The sequence below is a fragment of the Quercus suber genome, unplaced genomic scaffold (assembly GCF_002906115.3).
Source record: "Quercus suber isolate HL8 unplaced genomic scaffold, Cork oak 2.0 scaffold_92, whole genome shotgun sequence".
In the NCBI taxonomy this organism is placed as follows: Eukaryota; Viridiplantae; Streptophyta; class Magnoliopsida; order Fagales; family Fagaceae; genus Quercus; species Quercus suber.
The window spans coordinates 200,275-212,302 of NW_027069557.1; the positions used below are offsets into that span (position 1 = coordinate 200,275).

A 12,028-nucleotide genomic window follows, 5' to 3' on the forward strand; every position below is an offset into this window, starting at 1 on the left:
AAATTTTGTTCCATTTTATTCAGGTAACTGGTCTTGGGGTATGCATGCAAGTTGGTTGAAAAATAATCTTACAATTCAGTGAAAAGGTTGAATGGAGGGATAATATTAGGTGGAGGCTTTAGCTACAAGTCTGAGAGGTCTTGGAGTTGGCTTGTTAACATGAAGTCATCATCAAATAAGAAAGCAACTACCTCTTAGATCCAATGACAAACATGAAGCCGAATGGTATATGTTTGAAAATGATAGAATCCTTGATAAGATGGTCATGATCTTAAGATGGAAGTTTTTTGATAGAGAAAGAGAATCATGTTAGATTCTTCAATTGTTGAGTTATAATTAGATATGTTACATATCAAATTACCCAGCTACGTACTTTACAATACCTTAAGTGACCTGAAGGATCTTTGAACTTGAGATTACAAAAGTGTCTTTCTCTTCATGTATTGCTCCTAATGTGAATTAACCAATTGACGATTGTAACATTTAAAGTTGCTTCAATTGAAATAGCCTTTTCATTATTTCTGAAGACAAACATCACAACTCTTATGTGGTTAGGTTTCATTGGTTTGTTTTGGGGATGGTCGACGGGTTGGAAAAATTTTGTCTAATCAAATTAAAATATTAGATTTTCATTTAACTATTTAGGCCTATAACTCAATGGGAAATTGCATTTTATATAATTGTACAAAATATTCGAAGTTTCAAAATATCAAAATAAATTAAACTAACAAATTTAAACTAAATATCAAAATCCAAAATATATTAAATGAAAAAGCTTAAAATTATGAATTGGGTCAAGTCACTTAGGTTGAAAATTTTGCTAATCGGATCTTGTCCCATCTCGAGCTTAAAATAATAGTAATAATAATTAATTCTTATTTTAGTTTGTCAATCCATGAAAATCCAATATCAGGTTTGGGTTAGGTTGAATTGGGTGAGCTTCATCATTTTTGATGAGTTGAATGCAAACCTCTAATTACCATAATCACAAAAAATATATACCATGCCGGTTATTATAAATTTATTTATATATAACTGACACCACAAATAGTAAAATACCCTAGGCAAGTGAGTTAACGTCACCAAGAATTTAAGGTATAACAAACAAATCGAACCCATAACGCCCATTCATCTTGGACTTTGGGCTAGGGACCTTGGACAAATGAATACAACCAAGGACTAAAGAAGAGCACAAAAAAATCTATGAACACAAACTTTACAATAACTTGTGCATGTGTTAAGTAGTGATTGGATTACTTTTCACAAAGTACTAGTGATGGTCCCATGTGTAAGAGATAATTGAATCACAAATTAACAAATGTGCAAGTTGTGGCTAAATGTGTGGTCGTAAAGAAAACCCAATAAGTGTAGGATCACAATGATGGCAACAGCTTAAAATTCCACAAAATAGAAATAATTGCAATGGATTGCAATTATGCCTTATTTTGCAATTTATTACAATCTTATGGCAATAAATAACAATTTTGTGTAAAATAGGCTCTTGATTCTTGATCGATCAACGTGTGTTTTGAGAGGTGTTAAGCTATGTCAAAAATGCAACAACTTCTCTTTCCTTAAGCTAAACTTAGGTCTTCATCTTGAACTAAAAAATGCACATTACAACTTATCAAGACTTACAATTTGTCACTATTTACAAACACTAACCTATAGAACCTAACAATCTCACCATTTGGAAATCTATAAACCAGAATATATTAGATGCAAAAACAACAAAATCCTGCAAGTGATATCACTCGAGAACAAGTGAATAACAAGTACCAACCACTATAATCAGGTAAGAGCTATTTTCAACACTAATGCTATTTTGATATACTCTTATCAAATAAAAATAATTTGTCATTCTACCCTTTACTTACAAGTAATAATGACAAAAACTGCAACAAAGGATATCATTAGACTTAGTCTAGCATGTTCCGTTGTCTACATTTCTTTTGATCCATTAAGTTAGGTCGCAACAATGTGATTTTTGTAAATTCCAAAATAGCTAAAATGTTGGGATAGTTGGCATTTTTATTTTTTATTTTTTATTTTTTTTAGGATAGTTTGATAGATATAACAAATAAGAATTTGAACTTTAGATGTTTCCAAACTGCCAATTGATGTACATGACCCTTGGCGGAATAGTTACGTTGTTAGAGATACACATTTACAACCTTTTAAAATTATATATAGACCCATTTTAAAAAGAAAAAAGAAAAAAACTAAAAACTATTTAGACCAATTGTTCAATATACGATTGCAATTTTCATAACTAAGCATAATATTCCAATTAAGCCTTTGATCCTAAATAATAAAATTAACAAATTTAAAAAATATAATTTTTAAATGATTGGTAGTATAGATTAGGTTGGTTTACTTGAGTTGATAATTTTGCCATGTCAAACTTAACCCAACCTAAGCTTAGAATAAAAATATTAATAAAATCCAACCTAACCCAACCCAACTCAACCCAAGACATTAGAGCAGATTTGTTAGGTTAGATTAGTGGGTTGAAATATACCTGTGCATTTGTGCTGATTATAAATTTATAATTAAGACGGTTAGTTAAAAAAAAAAAATTATAATTGAGAAAAAAAAAAAAAAAAAAAAAAAAAAAAAAGCATTACAAATAGATTGAACCATATGGCCCGTTCGTCTTGGGCTTGGGCCAATGAACACTAGCAAGGACAAAAAAGAGCATGAAGAAAACCCATGAACATCACAACATTACGCCGACAAACAGAAATACAAAACACAGTGAAATTATCAGAAAACTCATTCTCAAATAATAATAATAATGATTCTCAAAATAATGATTCTCAAAATAATAATAATAATAGTAATCAAAAAACTGAAATGGGTTTCTCACTTTCTCTACCTTTAACCCCAAAGCCAAAATCTTTACAGGAATTCCTTACAAAAATGGGTTTCTTTACACCTTCACTAATGAACCATCTTTGTCTCAATGCCTTCAGCAGAAGACCTCTACTTTCCACTCTACTCTGCTCTCTCCACCAGGTATCTCTCTCTCTCCAATTTTATTTCACGGTTTTTTTGGTAAACTTTCTGGGACATTGTGATTTTCTTGGTTTCCGTAGCTGCAGAAGTTTTGGGTGTTGTTTTATTTCAAATTTCAATGCCTTTGTGTTATATCTTAATTTTTCTGAGCTGGGTTCCTAGATTTTACAAAGTTTCCTGCTTTCTTGTTTCTGGGTATTTTGCACTGACTCCAATGTATGCTTGTATGAATATGAAATTGAAAAGATTTCAATAATATATAGAGCTTTTGCTTTTTCTTTGCTTAATGTATATGTGAAAGAAGAAACAAAGGCCCATGTATAAATTGCAAAGAGGAAAAGAAGAGAAACTATAAATTGCAAAGGGAAGCCAGAATTTTGCTGTTGTTGATTGAAACTAAAGAGGGAAAAAAGGATTTTATTGCTGGAATGCTGGAGCTTGTGATGGTATAATGGAAAGAAGCAAGATAGGAAGAATTTGTGAAATTGATAAGTGGAAGGAGGCTAGGTCTTGGAAGTGCATAAACATGAGGAGTTGAGTAGGTCAGAGAGAAAATGAATAATGATCTCAACAATGTGTCTCAGATTTTTGTTTGAAAAAGACCTTGTTGATGAGGGTGGCACAAACCTAATAAAAGGAGAGAGCTGCGTCATGGAGGAGGAATCCTTGTTTTGTGGCTTTCATTGGTCATAAATTATTGCTTGAGGTAGAGGTGTTTGGTTGTTTAATTTGTTTTCAAAGCCTCTTTCACTTTAGGTCTTGAATAATTTGGTGAAGTTTAGGAAGGAGAAAGACTATAGGGCTAGAGGTGCATGGCATGTATGTTAGTTTGATAGGAGGTACACTGCTCAAGAATCTCTTCCTCTCTTTATTTATTTATTTTTAACTTTTTATGCACTGAAGGAACATCCTTAATAGTTGTCAGATAGAATTTCTACGCCTTTTTGGCTGCTCGTAGATCTTTATTATGACTAAGATGATTGCTGAACTGCTTTTTTTTCTGTATTTAACTTCCTTCAAGATTTTCAGGATCTATAATGTTGTTGTTGTAGTTATGGTACATACCACTATAGGCAATACCTGTACTACCGTCAATGTATGTGTTCCTTCTCATGGTCTTTCTTGTTCTCAAGTCAATTGATTAATTCTTTATTTCTTCATTTCCACATATCATTTGTTTGATTCCTTCTGTTCTCAATTTTATATATTTTATTTAAATTCTAGATGAGTATTGCCTTCCTTGTTGTTCTATAACTAATTTTCTTTTTCCTTCCAGAGTGGAAGAAGAGGTGAGGTAACCTCTATTGCCACGAATATTTGCCATCTTTCCACTGTAGGTAGAGAGCAGCTTATGATGCAATTTAATGTATATTTTTGTCATTTGTCAGACAAAATTTTCCCCCTACTGCTGCCATTTTAAAAATTATTTTCTTCTTGAAATTCGTAAATGTATATGATTGGTCTGCTCTAATTTGTAAATTCTAATGATATTCATTTTTTCAGCTGAAGTTTCAGAATTTGAATGTGACGAACTCCTTGATGATATCAAAGCAACGAAGAAAGACACTGCATTACGTCTAGCTCTCTCAAGACTTGCTAGTGATTTTGGTAGAGAATCTATGTTGTCATTACAACGGTTTTTTAGCTCCCCACGTGCACCTGTGATATCTACTGGCTCATTAAAGCTTGATATAGCTCTTGGGGTTGGAGGATTACCAAAGGTGATTATTCGAAAAGCAAAATTTTTCTCTTGCTGCATATTCTGTATGAGCATTTGCATAGGCGTACACCCCACATATATGCTAGAGACAGGCAGATTCCTGGTGCATTATACCAAAAGAGATGTGTGGGACATATGTGTATGACCCTGTAGGGTCAGCTATCCTAATATTGTTTTTTGATACAGTTAGCTAGGTTAGTTGACCATAGCAATTATTGCTTTGTAGTTTCTGCTACCTAGATCTTCACTATGTTTCAATATGAATTAACAAATATTGGCGCAGAGCATACATGTTATTATTACCTTTTATCACATATATGACTGTACATACTTTAATGTTGTTGGGTATTAGGCTCAATGAATTAAGAATGGTGGTTTTGTTTAATTTTCTGTGAAATGGAATTTTAAACCCTTGAGTATTAATTCCATAGTTGTTATGAACCAAAAAGATGGATTTTAGTTATTTGTGCAAAGTGAACACTAGAGAGAGATTTATAGTCTTTGGTGTGAAGCCTATTTCTTTTTAGTGGGATATCACTTCATGGTTAGACCTGGATTGTGCTTGGATATTGGTAAGGCTAAATACACTAAACAATCAACCACACCACGCACCCCCCCCCCCCCCAAAAAAAAACAACAACACGCACACACCAAAAAAAAGTGTGCTTTTTGTTGATGCCCAAACTTGGGATTTCATCTTATGCTTAAACATATCATCTAGGACACAAGTTGGAAACTATGATGGAATACATCATACTCCCTTTAATTTTACTTATCTAAAAAAGAAACAGTATTTTTTGTCAATCGTTAACATTATGTTCAAGAAATGAACTCTTTTGGCCTCTAGATTTTGGCACTTGTCACTGTTGTGTTCAAGGTTTTGGGTACATACTATAGTTCTGTTATGTATCTCCATATAGATTCTTAACATTGTGCTCAAGTTTTTGGAATTCATTAGTAGCTTTTTGAGGTGGGATGTGTAGTAAAAAATAGTGTTGCATGCATGGTCAACCATTTTATTTTGAGTCTCTTTACTATTAATTTATTATAGCCAAGAGCCTTGTATCTCAATTGGTTGGCACCTCCTGGTGTCTCCAAGAAATCTAGGGTTCAAATCCCTCTCCCCTGTTGTAATTATTAAAGTATCAAAAAAAAAAAAAAAAAAAAACACTATTAATTCATTATATAAAGAGGGGTTACTTATCAAAAAAAAAATATAAAAAAAAAAATTTATATAAAGAGGGGTCTTTGCATGCCATGATTATGATTCTCAACTGATGAGTGTTGTTTCATGAAAATTTGGAACTACAATCTGTGAACGTATAAAAACTAAAAGAGCTTTAAAATGTACTACTTATGTTATTCAGTTACTTCTTGATGAATGTATGTTAATGATTTTGATCTCAAAGTTTATGTTTAACTACAAAGAAATGGAGTAGTGTCATTATTGATGTGGTTAGAGATTTGCTCTATACTTTGCAGGGAAGAATTGCTGAAATTTATGGGCGAGAGACATATGGAAAAACAACGCTTGCCCTTCATATCATCGAGGAAGCTCAAAAGCTTGGAGGTGCGTACTTATTTTTTCATCTTCCACTTTGAGATTGATGTTTTAGGTATGACTTGAATTAGTTTGGTTTGCCAAGGAAAACAAGAGACTTCTTTTTAACCCATCATTGTGAATGAAATCCAATTAGTTAGTGTACATAGATCCCCTAACACTTGATTGTTCTTATTTATAGTAATTACATTAATCAAAGCTAATTATAGATCCCTTTGCAAACTTTCATGCATATTTAAGTAACTATCGTTCGATCAAGGGATGTTGGACCTTAATGAGTAGATTATTATTTCATCACCTATGTTTAGCTTAACTACTTGGGATCTGAATGATCGAGAGTTGGATTCAGTGGTGAATTTCCTTCATATTTTGGAATCCAATATTCCTTCAGTTGAAAATGGGGATCGCATGAAATGGAAGTTGAAGAAGAATGGGGATTTTGATATTTGTTCGCTTTATAATGAGTTGCAAGGTCCCCTCTCCATCGTCTTTCCTTGGAAAGGTATTTGGAAGGTTAAGACCCCTCATTAAGGTCCTTTTTTTTGTTTGGGCTGCAGCTTGGAATAAGATAGTCACGGGTGACAATTTGAAAATTAGGGGTTTCGCTTTTGTTGACTGGGTTGTTATGTGCAATTGTTGTGGGGAGATTGTGGATCATTTATTGCTTCATTGTGAGAAGGCTCATAAGTTGTGGTGTTTTGTTTTTTTCGATCCTTTGGGAATCCGTGGGTGATGGGTGAGGTTTTTTGTGATTGGTGATACATCTTTATAAACCTCATCTTGTAAAATTTATAATATTTTTAACATCATTCATTCAAATACTTGTTTATTATTTTCTTGAAGTGTCACTAATCATATTCATTACTATATCTTTTCTAATTGTTTTTTTCGTAAAATTTGTTATAGTTTTAGCATTTTTCCAAAATAAAAAGCATATTACAAAAAAAAAAAAAAAAAAAGAATATAGTTTTGTTATTAAAAAAAAAAAAATTATGATATCAAACACTAGTTAAATATTATTTAAGTGATAACAAAAAAGCCACATTTAAATATATCGCCTAAGGCCTCCGAATTTGTTAGGCCGCCCCCTGATTGGGTTCTAAAGGCTAAATACTTCCCAAGGAGTGATTTTATACATGCTTCAATTGGCAACAATCCTTCCTACACATGGCAAAGTATTATGGCTGCTCAAAACCTGGTTAAAGAAGGTTTAAGATGGAGAGTAAGCAATGGTGTGAGTATTCATGTTTGGGAGGACAAATGGTTGCTGGTTTCTTCCATGTATAGAGTAATCTCTTCAAGGAATTTTCTGCATTCAGATACTCGGGTACAAAAGTTGATTAATACTGCAACTACTAGCTGGAATTCCACAGTCATTGTTGCATTATTTCTCTCCCATGAAGCCGATATCATCAAGAGCATTCCCCTAAGCTCTCGGTTGCCTATTGATAAGCACATATGGACTGAAACTCGGAATGGACTGTTTACTGTGCAAAGTGCTTATAATCTGGCCGTGAATCTATCCTATTCTACCAACCAAGGTAATAGTTTGGATAATAGCCTTCTTTGGCATTTTTGGGAAAAACTTTGAAGCCTACCGATCCCAAATAAAATTCGCCACTTCGAATAGAGAGCATGTCACAATGCCCTACCTACAAAGACCAACTTGTTGAAGAGAAAGGTAATACAAGAGGATATCTGCGAAAGCTATAAGGAGGTATCGAAGACTGTGGGACATGTTTTATGGAGCTACCCTAAAAGCTCAAGAGGCATGGGAGTGCTCAAAAGTGGTGCTAACGCAAAATTATGTAGCAAACCAATCGTTCCAAGATGTTATGTGGAACCTATTAATGATCGAAGGAATAGGAGATGACTAGGCAGCACTAGTTACCATTGCTTTGGCTTTGTGGTACAACCAGAACGAGATGAGGCATGGTGGAGAAAGAAAATCTAGGTAGAACCTGGCCAAGTGGGCAACAATTTATCTCATGGAGTGCAGGGCTGTTGTTGAGTTTGTTGGCCTTGTCTAGCTAGTGACACAACAAATCATGTCTTGGTCTCCTCCACAAGCTAGCTGGTTCAAAATAAATATTGATGGTGCTATCTTCTCAGTACAGAAAGTTGTGGGGTTAGGGGTGGTTATCAGGGATGACAAAGGAAGAGTCGAAGCGACATTATGCAGGAAGATCATAGCTCCAATGGGGGCAGTAGAGGCAGAGGCAAAAGCATTTGAAGCAAGCTTGCCCTTTGCAAAAGACATTGGCATCCACGATGTCATCTTGGAAGGGGATTCCTTGATTGTTTATAATGCGCTCTATGATACATCCCTTCCCTCATCCTCTGTAGCATTGATTGTACAATGAATGCAGGAAATGAGTAAGGAGTTTAGGCATTTAGAATTTTCTCATGTGAGGAGACAAGGTAATAGACCAGCTCACCTTTTAGCTAAACACGCGTCTAGCATGGTTGACTATATTGCTTGGATTGAAGAGGATCCTTGCGGTATTGAGCAAGCTCTTATCCATGATGTAACCTCTATTTCGTATTTTCAATAAAAAAATTTCAGTCTTCACATAAAATAAAAAAAATAAAAAAAAAGTTAAAAAAAAAATAAAAAAAACCACAAATCCTTGGTAGTGCCCCGGAGACATTCATTAAATTAGGTTTGAAAGTTATTGCAAAAGCAGTGTCAGCATATCAATTACAAAAATGAAACCTTTCATGGGAGACATTCATTAAATTAGGTTTGAAAGTTATTACAAAAGCGGTGTTAGCATATCAATTACAAAAATGACACCTTTCATGGCTAGATGACTTTTTTTCTTAGAGCATCAGTACTCGGCATGCTACATGGTATAATACGGTATATTTTTGCATTGAACCACAAAAGAGACCCATTACCCGGTCTTGTAATTGTAAAAAATTTACAATTGAGCTACAATACCATCCTAAATTTATGATGGCATTGTAGCTTATCGCAAAAATAAAATATTCATTTTTATTCATTCTTTCTCTTTCTCCCTAACTTACTTTTCTCTCTGTCTTGTTAGTCTCCTCTCTTCTCCCTCTTCTCTGTCTGTTGACGTGGTGGGTTTGCTGCCATGGGTAACGGGTTTGCTAATCAGTGTGGTGGCATGGTTATTGGTGAGATTGGCATGATAGGTTTCTAAATTAGCGTGGTTGTCGGCAAGATCAGTGTTTTTTTTTTGTTCTTGCAGTGGGTTTCTCTTAGTGGTTGTCAATGTTGTTGTTGGTGTGTGGGTTTCATCTTAGGTTGTTGGTGTGGATTTCTCTTGGTGTTTGTTGGTGTAGGTTTCATCTTAGGTTGTCGGCATCGTTGTTGACGTGGGTTTCTCATGGTGGTTTTTTTTTTTTGTGGTTGTTGTTGGTAGTGGGTTTGGTAGTTTTTTTAATGGGTTTCGGTAGTTAGCATGGTGGTGGCTACTGTGATTCTAGTGGTGGTTGCTGGGCGGTGGCATGGTGGGTTTGCTGGATGGCAGTGGTGGTTAGTTTTTTTTTCTTGGTTTTTTTTTTTTTTTTTTTTTTTTTTTTTTTTTTTTTTTTTTTTTTTTTTTTTTTTTTTTATAAATATTTTTTATGGTGGCGGTGATGTTTTAGACACAATGAAATGGAGAGGAAGAGTGGTTGATGGTGGTGGTTTGGGTTGTGTTGATGGCGGTGGTTGATGGGGGTGTTGGTCAGTTTTTTTTCTTGGTGGTTGCTTAGTTTTTTTTTAATTATTTTTTTATGAAGAGGAAGAGAGACTGAGAGAGAAAGAGGAGTGAGGAGAGGAAGAGAGAGAAAGAGGTGGTGAAATTAATATTTGAATGAATAGATGAAGTAAATAAAAAATGGGATATTGAGTATATTGTAAAATAGTATGGTATAATAAATAAAGTAGTTTTTAAGATGGTAAAATGGGATATTTTGTAGAAATCAGATGATAATGTGCTTACACTCGATATCTACTGACTATTGCTTTTCATATTTTGGACAAACGAATATCAATAAGTGGTTAAGTGTTTATTATCTTCAAGTTTAAGATAAGATAAAGTGTCATTCTCCCCAATTTCAGGAGAGGAGAGTGTAATTACTACGAAAAAAAAAAAAAAAAAAAAATTTGATTAAAGATACTATGATACCATGTTAAATAAATTGGAGGATAGAAAATAGATGCGAAAGCGTAAAAGAGTAACACAAGAACACACACGAAAGATTACGTGGTTTGGTCTAATGACCTATGTCCACAGAGAAAACTCTCAACGGCTATACATTTGATATATGATTGAAGCAGAATAAATTATTGTTTTACAATATAATGAACACAAAGCAAGTATTTTTAAACCCCATACTAACTACACATTAACTATATATTGTTAATAGACTTGTAGTATAAGACTTAACTTGCACACCAAATATAATTGGAGCTAAGCCTATACTACTGGCCGGGCTTAATATATCTCTAATAGGGTAGATTTCAACTGAACACAAGTACACAACTTCACTCCTATTGTAAGAAGATTTAAAAGGAGGGAAATCTCATGAAAATGAAATTGTAAAATAAAATCTCAACCTATTATTTCCATTGCAATCCAGACAAGCCAAAAAATTGTAGGCCATTCTTCTATGTTTTCTTTAATGTGGGCCATACTAGATGCGCTTTTTGGGACATCTATAAATGATTAGGGGAACCCATATCACAATGAGAGTATCCTTATCAAGAATTCTAAAAATTTTAATATTTAACATTTCAAAAACCTACTTTATTTATTATACCATTCCACTTTAAGATATATCGAACATCAAACCTTCTATATTTCTTACCATTTCATTTAAATAATATAAACTACTCATTAAAATAATAATAAAACTACACAACAAACTAGAGCAACCAGCCAACCACCTCCTCCACCACCCCTACCACCATTGTAGCAACCACAACCCACCACAGCCACCACCACCACAAGTCACAGCACCACCATGGCAACCACAACCCCCTGCAGGAAGAACAAAAAAAGAAAAATACCAAAGAATAACTACAATCATCCACCAAAATCACAACCAACAACCACCCAACCACCACAAAAACAACTAGCAAACCCACCAATCACGCTGAACCAAAACCCACAAGAACCAAAACTAGATCGGTGAACCAAAACCCATCACACACACAAACTCAGGATCAGTGACCCACAACCGACGCCAAACCAAAACCACAACCACAAACCACAGCAGCAAAAAAAAAAAATCGTTTTGTTGGGCAGCATATGGCTCATGTTCAGGATTAGTTAACCCACCTCCTTGCTTTTCGTGTAGTGAAAGCTTCATTCGTCGTACTGGATTCTGTCATTGATTCCTCCTGAGTGGGGGTCATTCAGTTTTCAATATCTATTAAAACTTAAGCCAGGAGATCAACTCTTATCCCAATATATTGCAGGACTGTTGTAGAATCTGATATTCACTGTCAAGGATATATAGTTAGTGCCTACAGCATTTTTCTCTATAGCCCACTCAACAAGAAATAAACAGGCCTAATGAGAAGTGGCTAAAATGTTTTTTCTCACTCATATTTTTGGGGTCAAGTCTGATGACTCTTGTACATAATTCTTTGATGATGAATACCCTGCCAATTCATTCATCCCATTATATGTAATAAGCCTGTTACCATTTTCTGTAAATCATCTGTCTGCCCTAAAGGACTATTACAAATATACTCAAATAAAATAAAA

The 12,028-nt window shown here is 34.2% G+C and overlaps 1 protein-coding gene across 1 annotated transcript; it reads left to right on the top strand.

Annotated features, from left to right (window-relative positions):
- Positions 1-2,783: 2,783 nt before the first annotated feature.
- LOC111986722 (DNA repair protein recA homolog 2, mitochondrial) lies at positions 2,784-9,888 on the top strand. The gene is made up of 5 exons (XM_065774436.1): positions 2,784-3,018; positions 4,295-4,355; positions 4,522-4,739; positions 6,221-6,308; positions 6,691-9,888. Exons 1-5 carry the CDS (start codon positions 2,857-2,859, stop codon positions 6,828-6,830), a joined length of 669 nt encoding a protein of 222 aa, XP_065630508.1. The 5' UTR covers positions 2,784-2,856; the 3' UTR covers positions 6,831-9,888.
- The last annotated feature ends 2,140 nt before the right edge of the window (positions 9,889-12,028 follow it).